The sequence below is a fragment of the Gekko japonicus genome, unplaced genomic scaffold (genome assembly GCF_001447785.1).
Source record: "Gekko japonicus isolate JY-2015 unplaced genomic scaffold, Gekko_japonicus_V1.1 scaffold386, whole genome shotgun sequence".
NCBI lineage: Eukaryota > Metazoa > Chordata > Lepidosauria > Squamata > Gekkonidae > Gekko > Gekko japonicus.
This window is the reverse complement of record NW_015163100.1, coordinates 141,459-161,596: the sequence shown is the minus strand read 5'-3', so window position 1 is coordinate 161,596 and position 20,138 is coordinate 141,459. Positions and strand designations below refer to the sequence as shown.

At 51.8% G+C, this 20,138-nt stretch overlaps 1 protein-coding gene across 1 annotated transcript in view; it reads right to left on the bottom strand.

The window, feature by feature from the left end:
* The window catches only part of ACSF3 (acyl-CoA synthetase family member 3), an 84,075-nt gene that overhangs the window by 17,685 nt on the left and 46,252 nt on the right, over window positions 1-20,138 (bottom strand). The window contains exon 7 of the mRNA XM_015406729.1: window positions 13,218-13,344. Coding sequence (XP_015262215.1) covers window positions 13,218-13,344 — 127 coding nt within the window. The remainder of the gene's footprint in view (window positions 1-13,217; window positions 13,345-20,138) is intronic.

Sequence of the window (20,138 nt, the reverse complement as noted above, 5' to 3'; positions counted from 1 at the left end):
TGCGAGATCCGGCCAGGTCAGGCTAGCCTGGGGCACCCACATTAGGGCATGCCCACTCGCCCTCCCTGAAACGCAAGACAGAAATGCCCCACATCGATGTCCTTCCTAACTGGGCAGGAAACGCCACGAGGCACCCTCACATAGCGAGCTGCGTCATCTGTAATAACCAGGCCAGTCTGGCAAAACAGCAAAGCCCCCTCCTCCTCCTCCTCCATGGTGCCACACGCTGAACCTGTTCGTAAATCGGGTGCAGGGGCTTCCTGCTACAAGGCCCTGTTTGATTGGTCCCAGGAGGGAATATCTCAGAATGTGTTAAGCAGGGAAAACCCCATGCATCCCCCCTCCCCGCCCCACATGCCCCTCTCTCCTGCGCTATTTCCTCACCCTGTCCTTCTGGCTAACTTGGAGGGTGACGAAGTTAAATCTCGCTTCATTATCAGGATGGGAACAGGTTTACAAGCAAGCAGGCAGACAGCCGCCTCCAGAGAGCCCGCGGAACAGTGCACCTTCCCTGCCGGCAGTACTGGGCGATGCACAGGCTCGCCTCCCACAGGGAAACATGATTAAGGGATGATCGCTATCTCCCCACAGGCTCTCAGGGGGATGAAAGGTAGCTCTCTTCCGTGCCATCTCAAAATTGCCACCTCTGAGCTCTCGGATTTGCTCAAAGGCGGTAGTATCGCTGACAGCCTCTTCTCCTTGTCCCCCTGTGACAGACACTACCCGGATCTGTGCCACGGGGCTGAAGGAACACCAGCCGTGTGCACATTGCATCTCATCAGGGCAAGCTGAGGCGTAATCTGTCATCGCTACGACGATGTTAAAATTTGACGCCGGTTCTGAGAGGTCAACAATTAAGCCGAGAAAACGTATTTCACAAAAGCAGAATTAAATCTTTCTTCTAGGCCGGCACAGAAGATGAGTTTTGCCACCCAATCTTGCAATCAACGGAATTCCGCCCAGCTCGTGCTCTGGAGCCCGATTTGATTAAATGCCTTTCCTTTGGAAGGCCGGGTTCAGTGGCAGAGCACCTGCTCTGCAGACAGACGGTCCCAGGATCTCCAGTTAAGACACTGCATCATCTTCTGGGCACGGAACAGGGGTCACTGTGGGTGTGGAGGGGGGGGTATCTGTGAATTCCCTGCATTGTGCAGGGGGCTGGACTAGATGACCTTGGGGGATGCCTTCCGACTCGATGGTTCTCTGATTCTATGTGAAAGACCCTGGAGCCCACGGCCCTGGAGGGCCACTGCCAGCCAGAGGGGACTAGTCTGACCTTGACAGAGCGACAGCCTGGCTTGCCAGAAGGCAACTTCATATCATTCATAACATTACCGGCTAAATATCAGGAGAGACTTCCTAACTGTAAGAGTGGCTGAGCAGTGGAACAGTCTGCCTCGGGAGGTGGTGGATGCTCCTTCACTGGACGTTTTCAAGCGGAGGCTGGACGACCATCTTTCGGGTATGTTGTAGAGCTCTCTTTCGGCTGTGCTCCTGCAGAGTGCAGGGGGTTGGACTAGATGACCTGCAGGGTCCCTTCCAACTCTAACATTCTATGATTCTATGATATGATTCTATGATTCTATAAGTGACCAATCTCACTTGCCCAAATCACCTTCATTAGTTGCATCTGCACTCTGCCCTTCCTTAAAGGAATTCAGAGCAGCATTTTGGCCCAACACCTGCCCTGTGAGGTAGGGTAAGCAGAGAGGTAATGAGACGTAGCATGCCAGGGGACGGCCCACTGGTCTCACTTCCAGCTCTTGCCCTGTGATTCTGCTGGCGTTCAAAGTGAAAGTGCCAGCCGACAACCCGGCACGCTTGCAGAAAGCGCCCAGTTTCTCAAGCATACGGTGGGCACTTGGCTTGCAAGGGACCAACAGATCACAAGGCCTAAAACTTGTGGCTCCACCTCTGACCAGGAGGGGATGCTGGCAGGGTAGAGGGGTCAGAGTGCCAGACCTGGATCTGGGAGAACCAGGCTCAAATCCTCACTCTGCTGTGGAAGCTTGCTGGGTGACCTTGGGCTGATCACACGCTCTCAGCCTTACCGACCTCGTAGGGTTGTTGTTGTGGGGATAAAATGCAGGAGAGGAGAATTACGCAAGCCACCCTGGGTCCCAGTTGGGCAGAAAGGTGCAGTAAAAATGAATCAAGCAAGCAAATAAATAGATGAATAAGAAATGCTGCGTGTCAAAAGGCTGAATGGGGCAGATCCCTAAATCAGATACGAATGAGATAATCTGCCACAAGGAGAACCACTGCTGATCCACAGTAACGTACAGGTGAGGAGAGTGAACTGGGGCAGGCCAAGGAAGGCCCGGGGATGGGCGTCGTGCTGCTTCGGGGGTGGAAGATGCCACAGGGACCTCTGCCCCAAAGAGAATCCAGAGCAGACAGAGGGAGAGCACCAGCCCTTCCTCTCCCGTTAGCGTCTCAGTATTTATAGACTTCCCCGCAGATGGTGAAAAGGAGCCTGCCCCTCTGCAGCCTGAGAGGCCGCGCCTTGGCAAAAAGTGATTGCAATAACTAAGATTCCGGAGTTAAAACCCCTTTGCTCAGCTCCTGCCCTTTGCAGAACGGCTGTGGGATCAATTACACGTCTCGCTAAAGCAAGCAATCACTCTTTCTCCCCGCGCAGCGACCTTCCGGAGTCTCTTGTGAACAAGATTATTAAATAATCCAGCAAGGTAGCGATGGGTGGACGGGCAGAGCGCGGCAGTGGTGAGGATGAGGAGCAAAGGATTTCCAGGCAAGCCTTTGTTTAAACAGACAGGCCCCCCCTCCTCCCCCCGCGTCTGTCACGATGTCATTCCTTCCGAGTAAATACGCGCTCAATGGTCTCGAGTGAAGCCCACGGGGAGGCTGCTGTTGACAGCAAAGGGCCGGGGGCGATCGGTCCCCAACGAATCCGGAGCCACCAGAAGTTAGAAGGCATTTGGCTTCTTTTGATACCCCTCTTATCACTGGGCTGAACAAGTAGCTAGTTAAAGAAAGGGTGGTTTCTAGCACAGCCTCTTGGCCTTGGATTAGAGGGGGGTGTTGGGTATTACATCTGGGGTTAAGTGTTTGTTTGTGTTGCTCACAGGAAGTCACATGTTTCCCATGTAACCAATGTTAGTTTGTGACTACACCATATAAAGCACATTTAGTAGTAGTGATGTAGCTGTGGTCTGAAGGCAGTGAGAACCTCTGGCCAGGTTAGGCACTCAAGGAATACCAAGTCCAGGACAAGCTGGCTAATTAATGCTCACATTCTCTCTCTCCTCTCCTTCAGTAAGAGGTGGAATGAAATTGGATGTTACACAGAGTCCCGTGTAAGAGAGAACTCAAGTCACTAGTGTTTTGGATTGGAGGCATCAGGCCCACGGCATTATTTGGGGACCAATGAGAAGCTGTTTAAAAATATTTAGAAATACAGCTTGCCTCAAGGAATGTTCCACATCTAATAAATCCACAGAAACACCTTTTGAGCTGGAGACTGATCACATTCTTATTTTCATTTGGCCATTCCTGACATTCATGCAATAATCTCTTTCTAAGATAAGGTAGGATAAGAAAAAGTGACCAGTCTAAGAAGAAGAAGAAGAGATTGGATTTATACCCCGCCCTTCACTTGGAGTCTCAGAGCGGCTTACAAACTCCTTTCCCTTCCCCTCCCCGCAACAGACACCCTCCTGTGAGGGAGGTGGAGCTGAGAGAGCTCTTCTCAGAACTGTCCTTGAGAGAACAGCTCTGACAGAACGATGGCTTGCCCAAGGTCATCCAGCAGCTGTGAGTGGAGGAGTGGGGACTCAAACCCGGTTCTCCCAGATTAGAGTCCACTCTTAGAGAGCCTAGATAGGAATAGAAAGGCCTAAAGAATACAAACTAGGCATCCAAATCCTAGAAGCAACAGAGAACCCTAGACTTTTCAGCACTGTGGAATGTTTGTTCCCTTACAGAGAGATGATCCTTTCAGTGGTGCCGTTAAATAATTCTGGACTAGAGTCTCAAAGGGTTTTATGCCCAGCCCCCTTTAGATGGTAATATACTCATCAAATGCAAAGTTACAGCTTACGTTTGGGACCCCTGTGAACCAGGGCACCAGATGCGCCTCCGAGTCCAAACCTGAAGGCACCACTGCATCCTTTTGGGCCTATGCAGAGCACAGCAGAAGTGGGGGGGGGGTGAGGAGAGATTCCTTTCTATGCCATTAGGACCCAGTGTGATATAGTGGTTAAGAATGTCAGGCTAGTATCTGGGAAATCCAGTTCTGAATCCGCACTCGTGCCATGGAAGCTGGCTGGCTGACCTTGGGCCAGGCACATGATCAGTCTAACCTACCTCACAGGGTTGTTGTGAGGATAAAACGGAGGCGAGGAGATGGATTAAGCCACTTTGGGTTCCTATGGGGTCAAAGATGGGATGTAAATAAATAAACGAGACAGACTCGCAGGGTCGCTAAGAGCAGGTCAAAGGTCAAACCGGAAACCAGGCTGAGTTCCTAGGCTGGATGGCCAGTCGCTGTGGGACAGGAGGTTATGTATCCTGTTTGCCAACAAGGATCAACTGAGAAAGAACATCTTGCCCAGGGCCACCAAGAGTTCCAGGTTGGGAAAGCGGGAGCCGGGAGGTTGACTGGAGTGGGTCGTGGAGAGAGTCTGACTTCAGTCTTGGCCCATCTATGCTGGTCCCAGTACAAGGCAGACCTTTAAAGCTCCGCACGGTCGGGGACCAGCACACCTTCCCGGACTGCCTCCTCCCCTTCTGAGGACCAGCTCTGGCTGCCTCCACTTCCTGGAGTTTGACGGGTGGCAACCTGCGCTGGCCTCCTGGTACCAAAATGATGGAATTCGCTCCCCAGGGACATTTATTTATTTATTCATTCAAAATTTTACTCCGCCCTCCCAGCCGAAGCCGATTTCTCCCCCCCCCATCACCATCTTCCATCAGCAAGTAAGACTTTTCCTGTTTTGTCTGGTGTTCCCTCAATGACCCCTCCCTTCCTGCCAGTTTGGTGTCCTGGTGAAGTGCGCGGACTCTAATCTGGGAGAACCGGGTTTGATGCCCCACTCCTCCTCTCGCACCTGGCTGGATGACCTTGGGCAAGCCGTAGTTCTGATAACCACCTCCGAATGTCTCTTGCCTTGAAAACCCTACGAGGTCACCATAGGTCAGCTGCAACTTGATGGCACGAGGTGGGCATGCAGATCTGTGCCCCTTTGAAGCAGATGCCCAGGACCGTGGGCGTCCTTTAGGCAGGTGCCTGATTTTCCCACCTCCTCAATCTCTTTGAGGAGAGATTTGGTGTCGTGGTGAAGTGCAGGGACTCTAATCTGGGAGAACCGGGTTTGATCCCCCCACTCCTCCACTCGCACCTGCTGGATGACCTTGGGCAAGCCATAGTTCTGACAAGAGCTGTCCTTGAAAAAGAACAGTTTCCGTCAGAACTCTCTCAGCCCCACCTCCCTTCCAGGGTGTCTGTTGTGGGCAGGAGGGGAAGGGAAAGGAGTTTGTAGGCCGCTCTGAGACTCAGAGTGAAGGGCGGGGTATAAATCCAATCTCTTCTTCTTATGTTTGAATAGTCTTGTGTTTTGTAAATGTCTTTCAGCTTTGCTTTTAACTGGATGTATTTTTATAATCTTTTGTTTTTAATGGCTGGATGCTTCGGTGGTCCTGAGGGGGCTAATAGGAGGGATGTACACGTTGAGTTTTGTAGGATACGGGTGTACAGTTATGGTGGAGATTTTAATAATAATTTTTTTTTAAAAAAAGGAGGGATGTCCATTTTGTACGAAAATAAATAGTTCAAGGCCAGCTGAGCCCCGTCCAACTCAACCAGTGGACCACGCCAGGGCGACCCAATACGCCAGGTCTTCGTCTCTGATGGTGCTGGAAGCGGCTGTCGAGTCGCAGCCGACGAATGGTGGGGTTTCCAAGGCAAGAGACGTTGAGAGGTAGTTTGCCACTGCCTGCCTCTGCACAGCGACCCCGGACCTCCTTGGCGGTCTCCTATCCAAGGACTAACCGGGGGGCACCCTGCTGAGCTCCTGGGATCCAGTGAGACTGGGATCTGGTTTGCTACAAGAAGTCACCTGCCCTTGAACCTCCCAAGGGAAGCCTGTCTGTTCCATGAGTCAGAGGCAACATTTGCCAGAGATCATAATTAAGCAATAATTCTAAACCAAAAAAAAAGGGTATTAATTGAATTTATGACTAGAAGAGACAAAGTAAACAAAGGAGGGGGGGGGGAATTGCATGCCAGGATTCTAATTAGATGCATGTCTATAGATATATATCTTTGTTGAGCAGGGGGAAGCGGGTTCCACCTCAGGTGTGGGTGTGAACGCCCACAAGTGGAAACAAACGCCTGCCTGGGGAATGGGGACATGCAAGAGAAACCCACTGCCAGCTCCCAGCGTGGGCACTGCAGTGTGCCAGCTGTTTAACTCCCTCTGTGCTGCCTGACTGCCAAGCTCAAGGGAAAGGGCTGAACGGCCTTCTGTGTGGTCGGTGGGCTTCAAGGAGCCCCCAGCTGTGGGGGGTTTAAAGGGGTCTGTAGCCGCAGCACTAAAAACAAAACAAATTTTACATCGTAGTAGAGCTAATTCTTTGCAAGAGTAAATTATGCACAATATGCAGATGAGCTAATTTGCAGGGCTCTTTTTGTAGAAAAAGCCCAGCAGGAACTCATTAGCATAATAGGCCACACCCAACAGCAGAAATTCATTAGACCCCTGACAGCACAGCTCATTAGCATATTAGGCCACACACCCCATGTTTGCAGAAGTGTGGCCATCCAGCCACACCCACCTTTTGCTTCTTATTCTGTTTACCTTGTTTGTTGTCAAAACCCAAGGCTTTTTTTGTAGCGGGACCTACTTTGCATGTTAGGCCACACACCCCTAACGTAGCCAGTCCTAATGCGTTTCTGTTGTTGGGTGTGGCCTATTATGCTAATGAGTTCCTGCTGGGCGTGGCCAACTCGGGAGCCAGCCTGTGCGTTCCTGCCCAAAAATAGCCCTGCTAATTTGCATAACCCATCCTGCTTCTAGAGGGTCCCTTTGTGCTCTCCAAGGGCTGGAAATCCTTTTCATACAACCTCTCCCTGCTGAGACTGGTGAGGCAATGCGTTCAGGATACAGTTGCCAACTCCAGGTTAGAACGTTCCTGGAGATTTGGGGGCAGAGCCTAGGGACGGTGCAATTTGGGGAGGGGAAGGACCTCAGCGGCACACAATGCCAGAGAGTCCACCCTCCAAAGCAGCCATTTCCTCCAGCAGAACTGATCTCTGTAGCCTGGCGATTCGTTAAAATTCCAGAATATGTGTAGGTATTACTGGGAGGTTGGCAACCATAGTTCAGGAGGAAGTGGAAGATGCAGTTGATCCAGCAGGTTTCAGTGGTGCAGCCAATTATCTGAAACCCTCCTTCTATGCTACTGACATTCCCTCAGAAAAAAGAAATTGTCAGTAGGTGGGTGTGCAAACAGTTCCTAAAAAGCTGAGACATCCAAGACCACAGGGGGGGGGTATGAACAGCAAAATGCGGCGTGTGTGTGTATGTGTGTGTAAATAGAAGGTCAATGTTTACACAGCTCTCAGCAAAATGCTTTTTTTAAAAAAACAACAACCTAAGTTTCTCCAAATACTGAAGCATTCATTCCTACGTCTGCACAACGTGCTCATGGAGGCCTGGAATATTTTCAGCCCTGTTTCTGACCTAGACAAAATCTATGCAAAAGGCAGGGGTTCGGGCCCCCGTGAAAGACTCTGCCCCAAAGCTCTCCTGGCTTAAAAAGCAGGATTTGGTGACACGCGAAAAGAACAGCATTGATTCCACTTGTGCTTCTGCACCACTCGAAAGCGGGGGAGCTTAACAGAAAACGAGTCACCGTTTTAAAGCCCGCATCAAACAAGTTAAATAACTCTCACTTTCTTAACGACATATTAATCAAAGAGCATTGATTTCTGAATCAGATTCCGGTACCAGCCGGGGCCCTCTATCTTCTCGACCCTGATGCAGGCATTAAGGGAGTTTTATTCTGACAGATACAATACAGCAATCAATAAAGTCTTATTATATGGAGCTGATATACATGGATTTGCTCGCAGGATTTATGCCCCGCTCTGTAAGCCGGCGCTATTTCACGTCTCTGCCTCAACCTGTAATTGAAAATAAATCTCCCCAAATACTCCAGGTTCTGGTCGCCTGGATGTGTGGGCGACATCTGAAGAGGAAGCTGGTCTTCCCTTGGGGAGAGGTCGCTCTCTGATCCTGCCATTCATGCTCCAGTGCGCTTTGACTCAAAGGGGAGGGGACGGAATAGCCCTTTTGAACAGTGGAGGGACGTACGTCTGCACAGACTCAAGGCGGAGGCCAGGCATGTTGGTCAGGCTGCACTATATGCTTGCATTCTCTCCGACGGGGCTTGAACAAGAGACGTTTCCGGCAGATGGCACCCCCTGTGCATGTTTGCACCACAGACATGTCACTCACTCGTAAGCAGCCTCTAACGCTCTGCAGTTCTTTTGTCACGACAGAAGCAGCCTTCCACGTATACTTCAGAGCCCTGGTGCACAAAGTCCTCCATTGGCCATAGGCGGATTGTAATGCTAGTCTCCCTTGCAGGGCTGTGGTAAGGTTTTCATTTGTCTAAAACATTTCTATCCTGCTCTGCTCCTCAACATGGGTTACCCAAAAGATTACAGCGAAATAACGTGTTGGAGGGGCTCTCTGGATGTCCCTTGGGGGAAGACACTGTTTGAGTGTTACGGAATGCCTGTGACGACACAGCGGCTCAGCCGATGGCCAGGAGGGGCATGCACACGGGCAGGCGAGGCCAGCTTTTAGCTGTGCAGTGCTGGATGGCTTGGCAAGATGCAGAAAAGGCAGTTCCGCGTCATGCAAAGCGGGCAATTAAAGGACTGCGGCTTCCGTCTTGATTCTGTTGGCATTCGCGGTTGTGAGACGAGCTAGAGACGGCTGTGCAGACTCCCCTGCCCTTTGGGCGTCTGCCCCACCTCTGGGCACTCTCCGGCTCCTTGACCTGCCCTAGACGTCTGGGCTGCTGCTCCCTCCGTCACGAGAAGCAGCAGCAGCAGCGTGTTAGCACTGCCGTGCGCTTTTGCTGCGGGCAATTATTCTTCATTTGCTGACCTGCTGCTTTCCAGGAGTGTCGTTAGCAATCAGCAGAATGCTAAATTATGGCTCGGAGTCAAGAGCGCCAGAGCCGTGTGCCCGCCCCAGGCTCACTTTGCTCCCGGTGTGCTCCTGCCCCAGCCGAGCGCCTGCTCCCTTCCACATGTCCTTGAAGAACATCCTGCCGGCGGCCTCAGGACACGGGGACCGTCGCAAGACAAGGGGAGGGCACCACTTACAGTCTGAGGGACACAACTGGGTCACCAGGTGCTTTTGGGGGCTCTGGCCTGGACCCTGGCTCTTCTTGCTTCTAGGGCTGGAAACAGGGCAAACCAGCACACCGCTCAGAGCCATCGAAGGCCAAGAAAGACCCAGAAGCCTTTGTTGCGCCCACCCTGCTGGTCTTCGGTGGCACGGCCTTCAAGCCGGGAGCATCAGCCTGCTAACCAACACAGCAGTCTGGTGGGCTGACAAAGCATTCAGCCAGGCCTGTAGCTACAGTGGGGCATCTCGGGGCTAGCCTCCCCGACTTACTGACAGGCCCCCCCAACTTCCCATCCAGCCCAGGGCCCCCAAGTGGTGACGGATGCAGGGAAGGAGCTGGGTATTCCTTTCATTTGATCAGAAGAAGAAGAAGAAGAAGAAGAAAAAGGAGGAGGAGGAGGAGAAGCAGAGGAGGAGGAGATTGGATTTATGCCCCACCCTTCACTACCCAAAAGAGTCTCAGGGCAGCTGACAAACTCCTTTCCCTTCCCCTCCCCACAACAGACACCCTGTGAGGTAGGTGGGACTGAGAGAGCTTTGAGAGAAACGGCTCTTTTTCAAGGACAGCTCTTGTCAGAACTATGGCTTGCCCAAGGTCATCCAGCAGGTGGCAAGTGGAGGAGTGGGGAATCAAACCCGGTTCTCCCAGATGAGAGTCCGCGCACTTAACCACGACACTGAACTGGCCAGTGCCCCCTAAGAAATTTAAATGCCCCCTGACTAAATAAATCCTGGCCACGAGCCTGCATTCAGCACCTCAAGAGTCCACCATCTGCATCCCGTTCTGGTCTAGTCACAAGAGCTGGGGGAGAGGTGCCGGTGTTGAAGGTCCCTCTTTAACAACGTTCTGTCTGGAACAGACCCTTGGCTGGGTCGTGCATGAGATGTACTTAAAACACTTTTGCCACTCAGGACCAGCGGTCAGGGATTTCCGGCAGCCCGCCCACTTGCTCACTGAAGGCTCTCGTCCTGCAGCACGCAAGGTTTGGAGATCCGTTTCCCAGCAGCACGTTCTCTGCACACGCCCTTGCTACACCTACAGCCTCTCTCTCTCATTTGCATTCTTCCGGCTTGCTCTGCCAGTAATTAACTCTGTTTAACTCATTCACATGCATTCTCTAGCACTCACTTAGTAACAGCCATTTTGCTACTCCACATAAAAGCCTGATGAGTCGGCATCTCCCTGGGATGCATCGGAAGTACGGAGAGAGCCTGGCCCACCGGGTCACGCACAGTGCGAGCCAGGCGCGTTCCGTGCATCTGACGGCGAAGCGCAAACGGAGAAACCCATGTCCTGAGCACCTCAGCACCCACCCCCAAAATTTTAAAAATAACCTAGAGCCTTAACTGCTGCAGAGGTCGGTTCGAGAGCATCATAGCCTGAAACTGTGAGCTTTGGGGAACCCCCGGGCCTCTGCAACGGCAGAACCAGCCTCATCTGGATTGGCACGTGTGCCGAGCAGAGTCGCTAACAAGGCAGCTCCTGTGTACACTGTCTACAAAATTAGGTGCAAAGGATCCAGAAGAGGGGAACTGGAGCCGAGGGGAACCGGAGAGAAAAATGATTCGAACACCTCCACAGCCCCAGTCACTTTCAAACGAGAGAAAGGATGAAGCGAGAATGCCGGCGACGGAGCTTGCCTCTAATTTGCACCCACCCCCGCCGCCTCCCCCTAGCATTTCTAGCTTGGAAGTTAAATTTGGTCCGTGAAAGGGTTAAGTTTAATTTATACTGATTTCCATTTAATATCATTCTCTCCCCGTAGGAGCCAGCAGCTGTGAGCTGATTGTAGTTTCTCATTATGCAGTCTGTATCGCTAATGGTCTGTGACAAAGGCATGCCATCTTCCAGGCCGTACCCCCGAGAGCCAATTAAACACACATACTCCCTCTTCCTGTTTGCAGTGCATTACAATGAAATTAAACTGGATTTCAAAATCATTTTCTCCTAAAGACATCTCTTTACAATAATTAATGCATGCTATTCCTTTGCATCTGAAATACTCATCAGGAGGGTCAATCCCACCCCCCCCCAAAAAAAAAACTTTTAAAAATATCCTGATGATCCCCATCTCTGCATCACCCGCTGCTATCGAGCTGCCAAATCGTGCCCCTTGCCCAAGGGCTGTGCCAGTCACAAAGCTTGCCCAAGTGCAGGGTGTGTGTTTTCGCTGAATTAAAAATAAAAGTCAGAACATACATAAAAAGGTCACTAAGAGCGCGCCAAAAAGTCAACTTGGAGCATTTGACTCTTCACCCCAACATCATCTTGCATGTACATCACACCTCAAAGCTCCTAAAGCATTCACTTGTTATCCTGCTACAGGGTTTCAGATGGAAAAAGCAAAACACTGAACCAGGGCTTTTTTTCTGGGGGAATATGCCGGAAGGGGGTTCCGGAACCTCTTTGACAAAATTCTTTTAAAAGTGTTAAGAAGTTCATGAGTTTTCAGAATACAGATTGAAAACTTCGTTTCCCTCCTGAGAGTTCCGGCCAATGCTCCCTCTATGCTATGGAGCCTTGTGAGCAAGAATTCTACTTTGTGAGCTCCTGGCATTAAAGTTGTGAGTGAGCGATTTGGCCACTGCATCAGTCAGTTTGCTCTGGAGCCATCCTTCCTGAGCTGAGACAAAAATGTGTGAGCCGGAGGCTAAAAAACTGTGAGCTGGCTCACACTAACTCAGCTTAGAGGGAACACTGGTTCCGGCACCTCTTTTCCCATAAGGCCATCAAGTCAGTTCTGGGCAAGCTGAGATTCGAACCAGGGACATCTGCATTGGCCGCTCAGTTTCTCAGCTACTCTCCTAATGTGGCTCTCTTCCTTGCCAAATGGCTTGGATCAGGCAGGAAGCCATATGGAGAGGCGACACCCCAGCGCAAACACCTGGGGGAGGCAGAGTCGGTCATCCCGTCCACCTAACCAGACAGTCGAGCTTGTTTTGCCATCCAAAGACTGAATGTCCAGGGCCAGACGAAGAAAGTACATCTCTGAAGAGGCGGCATGTTAATGTTTTAAATAAATACACGCAGGGGTCATTTCCTGCAGGAGCGCACAGGAGTGGAGCTCCGGCAGTAAAGAGCCCAGGGGGCGGGCACATGCAACAAGGCCCACCCCTCAGCTCCCAGCAGCCCTCAGTCAGAGCAAGAAGCAGCCAGGTAAGTTGCAGAGCTCCCCTGGCCCCCCAGGTCCAAAACAGTCCAGTGGCACCTTTAAGACCAAGTTTTATTCAGGTACACGCTCTCCCCCCTCTGCGAGGACAGATCTGTGCGCCCCCCCCCCCCATAGCTAGCAATCCAAAACAGTCCAGTGGAACCTGAGCAGTGGGTGTTGCCTTCTGACACACTTCCGGTGATGTCAGGGGGTGTGGCATATGCAAATAAGTTATGCTAATGAGTTATGGTAATGAGCTCCTGCACCTCTTTTTCTACGAAATGACCCCTGTAACCCCGGCCCGGCTGGACACGCATTCAACTTAGATGGTTTATTCTGGGCATTAATTTGTCACCTCTGCGGAGCCCTGCTTAATGTGGACTAGCGACCTGGAGCACCTGCTGAATGTGGCTTGAGCCAGTTTGACAGAGTTGTTGGGAAGACAAATCGGGTAAGAGTCATCAAGGGCTCTGCGCAGACAAAACGTGGTGGGCAAGTTAATTTCTCTGCACTGGCAGCCGTAGCCCAAGCTGAGGCCAGGCAAAAGAGGCACCCTAGTTTCCTGTTTCCAGCTGAGCAGGCGGGGACAGATGGCCCCCCTCCAGCCTGAAGCCACTGACCGATCCCAGATGAACAAAAACTTCCAGGAGGCTCTCTCACAGACCCCGAAACACAGTACCTGTTTTAAACCAGCCGTCCGGAGTAAAGGCGTCTCTGGTCTCCTTAGGTCTGCTCCAGTATTCCTGAAACACTGTTGGCCCCTTCACAAAGAGCTCCCCTTCTTTGTCTTCCAAGCCTGGAGTTACCTGAGGAAACAGAGAGGGCTTCGTATTCTGTGGTTTACGCCCAACTCCAAAACAGCTAGCCCCAGGACACTACTGCGTGATGAGCAAGACCACCACCCTGACCAGATGAACCCCTGCGAGATTGTGAACCTGTCCCTGTGTCTTCCTGCAGACTTCATGGGCTGCTTTCCAGGAGAAGCAGAAGGCTCAGGACACCACGGCCGAGCCCAGACCCATCAAGCAAGAACAGCCCTCTCTGACCCCGCCTGCCAGGCATGACCAGAGACGGAACGGGAGGCTGGCTGGCTGGCCAGGCTGTGGATCCAGCCCTCCCTGGCACAATTCCCGGACAGCAGGGCCGGGGCTGGCAGAAAAGTGGCCCACAGTCAGCTGCCCCTGTGGTGCCGTCACAGGCCACACCGCACCCGTTGGAGACCCAGTGTGGTGGAGTGGATAGAGGGGCGGACTAGGGCCTTGGGCAAGCTGGGTTCGAATGCCCACTTCTGCCATGGAAGCTCACTGGGTGATCTTGGACTTGTCGCAAACTCTCATTCTGGCCTGCCTCACAGGGCTGTTGTTGTAAAAAAATTGGAGGAGGGGAGAAGGATGTTTTAAAAGCGGCTTTAACTCCCGACTTGGGGGGAAAGCGGGATGTAAATAAATGGAAATACATGGAAACGCACACGTCTGGAGGATGTGCGCTCTCTCTCTCTCCCTCCCCTGCAACCAACACGGCGATGTGACCCTTTTTTTCATGCCACCCTCACTACCCTGGAAAGGTGGCAGCTGCCTGAATTGCCAAGCTCCTGCTGTCTGCGAGAGCAAGCTCCTGCTTGTGTGAATCAAAGGTTGGATGGGCTCCAAATTCCTTGTCACCTCAGCCCCAGCTCTGGCACAGGCTCAGCCCCGTCTTATCTGGAGCGCAGCTCCTTGGCAGCAGGCGCATCCCTGTTGTGCTATTTCACGATACCACGGCTGGCTTGCAAACAGTAAAACAGAAAGCCCGTGACGTTATCTTAATAGGATTTTGCTTCCTGAACTCGCCGTGTCGGTAGCTGTGCTCCCCAGTGCCCGGGGAACATGTGGGCAGTTCAGTGGTATCAGCTTGATAACTGGGGGAGTGGGGAGCACAAAATGGAGAGTAGTTCAAAGGGCTTCCTGGCTTTCTCGCCTACAGCACACACACGAGGGCACACTCCCAAACTCGAAGGCTGCTCCTTTTCCTTGACGGGGGTGGGGGAGGGCTCCACTGCAGCCTCCTCGCCAGCTCCTTTCTTCTGCAAAAAATCTCCAAGGTATCCTTTTTGTTGATGCACCGGATCTAACTTACAAGCAGCTGTTGAAAGCATCAGATGGCTAATTGCACAGATATCCTATTCTCCCAGTGCCATATTTTAATGCACGTTTCAGCCGCTTTAATGCGTTCAAGCAACTTTAACATGCAGACACAGCGTGCCCTGGAAGGGCTGGCATTTGATCGCTTTCCACCACAAAACGGATTCAGCTGGCTGAGCTAGGCCAGCCGGCGCAGCCAGATAAGATTACATTTGCCACGCATGGAAATAAAAAGGTTGTAATAAACTCTCTGAAGGAATAAATCCGTGTGATTATAAAATGCATATTTTCAATGCTTCGATTTTACCTCTCTATTAGCAGGCAGCCCAGGTAGCTTGCAAAAGCGGTGAGAATCAACCTTTGACATCCCCCCCCCCCCCCCCCCCCCCTAACACTCAAGTGGTGCCTGGCTCTCCAGGATAACCGGACCTTTCAGCCTGCTGCCCTTGATGAAATAAAGTGGAGGAACTGGTGATGGGCAAGAAAAGTGCTAGGGAACACAGGCCAATCCTTGCGCCACTATTGATCAGGCTTTGCCTCAGTCAGGACCACTTTAGTATGACTCACGAAAGCTGTGGCCTTGGATCACACGTGCCCTTTCACCGGGTACATGAGCATGCAGAACTCTGGAGTCTGACATTAAAGTACAGCAACCTTGTTCTAGGATCCAGTGATGATATTCTAAGCCAGTGGTGTCGAACTCATTTGTTATGAGGGCCGGATCTGACATAAATGAGACCTTGCTGGGCCAGGCCATGCATGTCATAAAATGTAGCGCCAGGTAGAAGAAGCAGAAGAAGAAGAAGAGATTGGATTTATACCCCACCCTTCACTCGGAGTCTCAGAGCGGCTTACAAACTCCTTTCCCTTCCCCTCCCCACAACAGACACCCTGTGAGGTGGGCGGGGCTGAGAGAACTCTGACACAGACTGCTCTTTTTCAAGAACAGCTGTGCCAGACCTTGTGACTGACCCAAGGTCACATCAGCAGGTGCAAGTGGAGGAGTGGGGAATCAAACCCGGTTCTTCCAGATTAGAGTCTGTACACTTAACCACTACACCAAACTGGCTCTCAACACCAAACTGGCTAACACCAAACTGGTAGCGGAGATATAAACTTTTTAAAGGACACAAACGCAAAGATTTTTTTTTACTTAAAATAAAAGCATGCTTAGCTCTGTAAGTTGCAAACCTACTTTTGATTTACTGACATTCACCACAGAAATCTCATTCAGAGCTCTGAGTCTAGGACCCAGGTTAAAACATGAAATGGCTGAGTGATTAAGAGAGTCTGGCGAAGCAAGCTATGATGCAGCAGCAGAAGTGGAAGCAGGAGATGGCCAGTTCTACTGCAGGTCTGATGGAAGCCCTCCGGGGGCCTGATTTGGCCCCCGGGCCACATGTTTGACACCCGTGTTCTAAGGTATGGAGGCTCACTACCACATGGGCATGGCCAACCACACAGTTCGTTGACAAGGATACAGTGGTGGAACCTTTGAACATCAGAGTAGCGCCACAGAATGAAGCCACGGTGAAACAGTCCCCCACGCAGCACTGCTGTTGCAATGTGGATAGGTCCTCTCTGTTGCTACCAGGCCAGCGAATCATGTTTCCAGGATTCACACTGAAAACAAAAAATGGTGAAGGATGGTCTGGCGGGGCCGGAGCTTTTGGCGGCTTCACGTGGTCCTGCTACAAGAAGATGGTGACTCGGACTGGGTAAGGGGCAGCCAAGTGAGAGTGGGGGGAGGCTTGCCGGGGAGGGGTCAGGAAATTCTGGCCTGGTGAGAACACAAGAACATCAGAGTAGCCAATGTTGGATCAGGCCAGTGGCCCCTCCAGTCCAACACTCTGTCACACAGTGGTCAAAAAGACCAGGTGCCGTCAGGAGGTCCAGCAGTGGGGCCAGGACACTGTTGCCCCCCCCCAAGCAACAAGAATACAGAGCATCACTTGCCCCAGACCGAGAGTTCCTATCTATAGTAAAGGTAAAGATTTCCCTTGCTCGAAAGCCGGTCAAATCCGACTCTAGGATTGCGGTGCTCATCTCCGTTTCCAAGCCAAAGAGCCAGCGCTGTCCGAAGACGTTTCGTGGTCATGTGGCCAGCATGACTAAACGCCAAAGCGCACAGAATGCTATGCCTTGTGGCTAATACCCAGTGCTGGACCTCTCTGCTCCATAGGCTTACCTAATTCCCTCTTGAAGCCGTCCATGAGGACTGAGGCTGCTTTGTCTGCTGCCTGTGAGAGCTCAGTGGAACCTCCTGAATGCTGGATATTGGAGGGCAATGTCAGGGGAAGACCACCAACTCACTGTGTCCTATTTAGTGACCTCCCCAAGCTGCCCTGAGGCCGCTTGCGGGGAGGGCGGGGTATAAATCAAAATAATAAATAAATAAGACTGTCAGGCTGGCTCCACCGGTCTGGTCTGGTCCAAACAGGCAGTTCCGGTGCTCTATTGCTACGGTTCTCTGTTCCTCACGAGAGAGTCCTGCAGCCTGCTGCTGCTTACAGAGCCTGGTGTCAGACTCCTGCAGCAACCAGATCCAACAACTCTCTTCTTTAGAAGTAGAGTTTATTGGTACAGTATTGGCAGAGCATCTACATTCCAGGATCTGTGTTAAGACTAACGGAAAAGGCGCGGGGATGGGAGATATGCTGGCTTCAAAGGGGTACTCTGATGGCGCGTAGCCAATCAAGGCATTAGGAGGAGCCCGCCAGACGCCCCGGCAACGGGATCGTTCTCAGGGAATGTGTCACAGCTAGGCACTCAAGGTCAGCCGCATGAAATACATAGATAACACAGTATTGTCAGGCGGTAAGAAATGAAAGTTAAAATGACAAGCAGTGGTTGCTCCCCTTCTCCACCCTATATGTCAGCTCCCTGACACCTGGCCCGGAGACCCGTGTGGATCGCCAGCAGAGACCTCTCAAGGCAGCCTGGGAGAAGCACCGAGTTCAGATCCCCAGGCAATGCAACCGGGCAGAAGCCACACTGAGGACAACTCAAAAGGGCACAGATCGCCTGCACTGTGGAATCAATGAGCAGTGAGCATGGCACAAGAACTGCACGGCATTCTGAGAACTTGTTCAACTCTCCCTCCCTTGCCTGGCACGGGAGCGGCTCCTGCCAGATTGTGCCCTTGCTCTAGAGGAGAGTCAAGCACGGGCCCGGCGTATGGACATCAGCATCTCTGTGAAGAGCAAGCGAAGGCAGCAAAAGTACAAATGTGGGCTAATTTTTCTAGTGGGACGCGTTGTAAACGGGCCAGCTGTGCTCTCCAAGATCACCAGCAGCAATGCGCAGGAAAAGGCCATAAAATTTAAATTTTAAAGAAGCATTTCCATCATGGCGTATTCCCACTCCCGCCATCATCTCCGCCTGGCACTGGTTAAAAATGCAAAGGGTTTGCGCTGCTGGTTTATATTTGCAATTAAATGATTACCTGAATCAAAGTACTTAAGGAACACTGGGAAGGTTCTGCTTCGTGGGGGGCGGGCGGGCGGATGGGGTGTGTTAAGCAGGAGAAAATCACCCGTGCCCATGCTGTCTGCATAAATGAGCCCTTTATTAATCCATTTGCTTTGTCAAAAATCAGAATCTGAATAAACAATTTCTTAATCAAAGCGAAGGAACAGCGGGGTCTCCTTCGCCAGGCCCCATCCGGGTGTTACAGGGCCGTGAGACGCTGGCCACGCAGCATCTGACACACTGCAGACAGACACAACATCGCCCCCATGAAAATACCAGCAAAGCAGACCCTCCCAATCAAGGACAGACATGTGGTGCAATCCTGCTAACACTTTCCCAGGGGGTAAGCGCCATTGAATAAAACGAGACCAACTTCTGAGTAGACCTGCTTAGGACTGAAGAAGTAGAGACTGGATTTATACCCCGCCCTTCACTCGGAGTCTGAGAGCGGCTGACAAACTCCTTCCCCTTCCCCTCCCCACAACAGACACCCTGTGAGGTAGGTGGGGCTGAGAGAGCTCTTTCGAGAACTGTCCTTGAGAGAACAGCTCTGACAGAACTATGGCTCGCCCAAGGTCATCCAGCAGCTGCAAGTGGAGGAGTGGGGAATCAAACCCACTTCTCCCAGATTAGAGTCCGCGCACTTGACCACTACACCAAACTGGCTCTCCCTAGATTGCTTCCCTAGGATCGTCCCTTGCAAAGGATTCGTCAAGGGCAAAGTGCAAGAACCCATTCTGCCTCCGCCGCCCCATCTAAATTTTGTTGTCTGAAAAAAACCAAGAAGAAGAAGAAGAAGAAGAAGAAGAGGAGGAGGAGGAGGAGGAAGAGGATGAGGAGGAGGAGGAGGAGGAGGAGGAGGAGGAGGAGGAGGAGGAGATTGGATTTATACCCCGCCCTTCACTTGGAGTCTCAGAGCGGCTTACAAACTCCTTTCCCTTCCCCTCCCCACAACAGACAACCTGTGAGGTGGGTGGGGCTGAGAGAGCTCTGACAGAAACGGCTCTTTTTCATGGACATTGTGCCAAAGCTTGTGGCTGACCCAAGGTCACATCAGCAGGTGCAAGTGGAGGAGTGGAGAATCAAACCCGGTTCTCCCAGATTAGAGTCCGCACATTTAACCACTACACCAAACTGGTGTCCAGGAGAACAGCTAGGTTAGAGTCCAGTAGCACCTTAGAGACCAACAAGATTTTTTTTGGGGGGGGGCTGAGCTTTTGAGCATGGAGGGACCGTTTTGTCCCTCTCCCAAAATACTTGCACTTGGGGGCATCCAATGAAGCTGATGGGCAGTAGGTTCAGGATGGACAAAGGGAAGTACTTCTTTACACGGAGAGTGATTAAAGTATGGAATTCACTGCCAGAGGAGGTCGTGACGGCCACAGGCACAGAGAACTTTAAAAGGGGATTAGACAGATTCACGGAGGAGGGGTCTATCAGTGGCTACTACTAGCCATGGTGACTAAAGGGAACCTCCACATTCAGGGGCAGTCAGCCTCTGAATTCCAGTGCCAGGAGGCAACATCAGGGGAAGGCCTCAGCTTCTGTGCCCTGTTGCTGGCCCTCCAGAGGGACTGGCTGGCCCCTGTGTGAGACAGGATGCTGGACTAGATGGACCCTCACTCGTCTCATCCAGCAGGGCTCTTCTGAGCTTCTTATGTTAAACAAAGCTCCTTTTGTCAGATTTTTGACTCTTGAAAGCTCATTAACACCCCCCCGCCCGATTTTTTGTTCGTCTCTGCTACCGAACTCAAATCTAGCTATTCTAGAAGAAGAAGAAGAAATTGGATTTATAACCTGCCCTTCACTCAGCCTCAGAGCGGCTTACAAACTTCTTCCCCTCCCCACAACAGACACCCTGAGAGGTAGGTGGGGCTGAGAGAGCTCTGACAGAAACGGCTCTTTTTCAAGGACTGCTCTTATCAGAGCTACGGCTTGCCCAAGGTCATCCAGCCAGGTGCAAGTGGAGGAGTGGGGCATCAAACCCGGTTCTCCCAGATCAGAGTCCG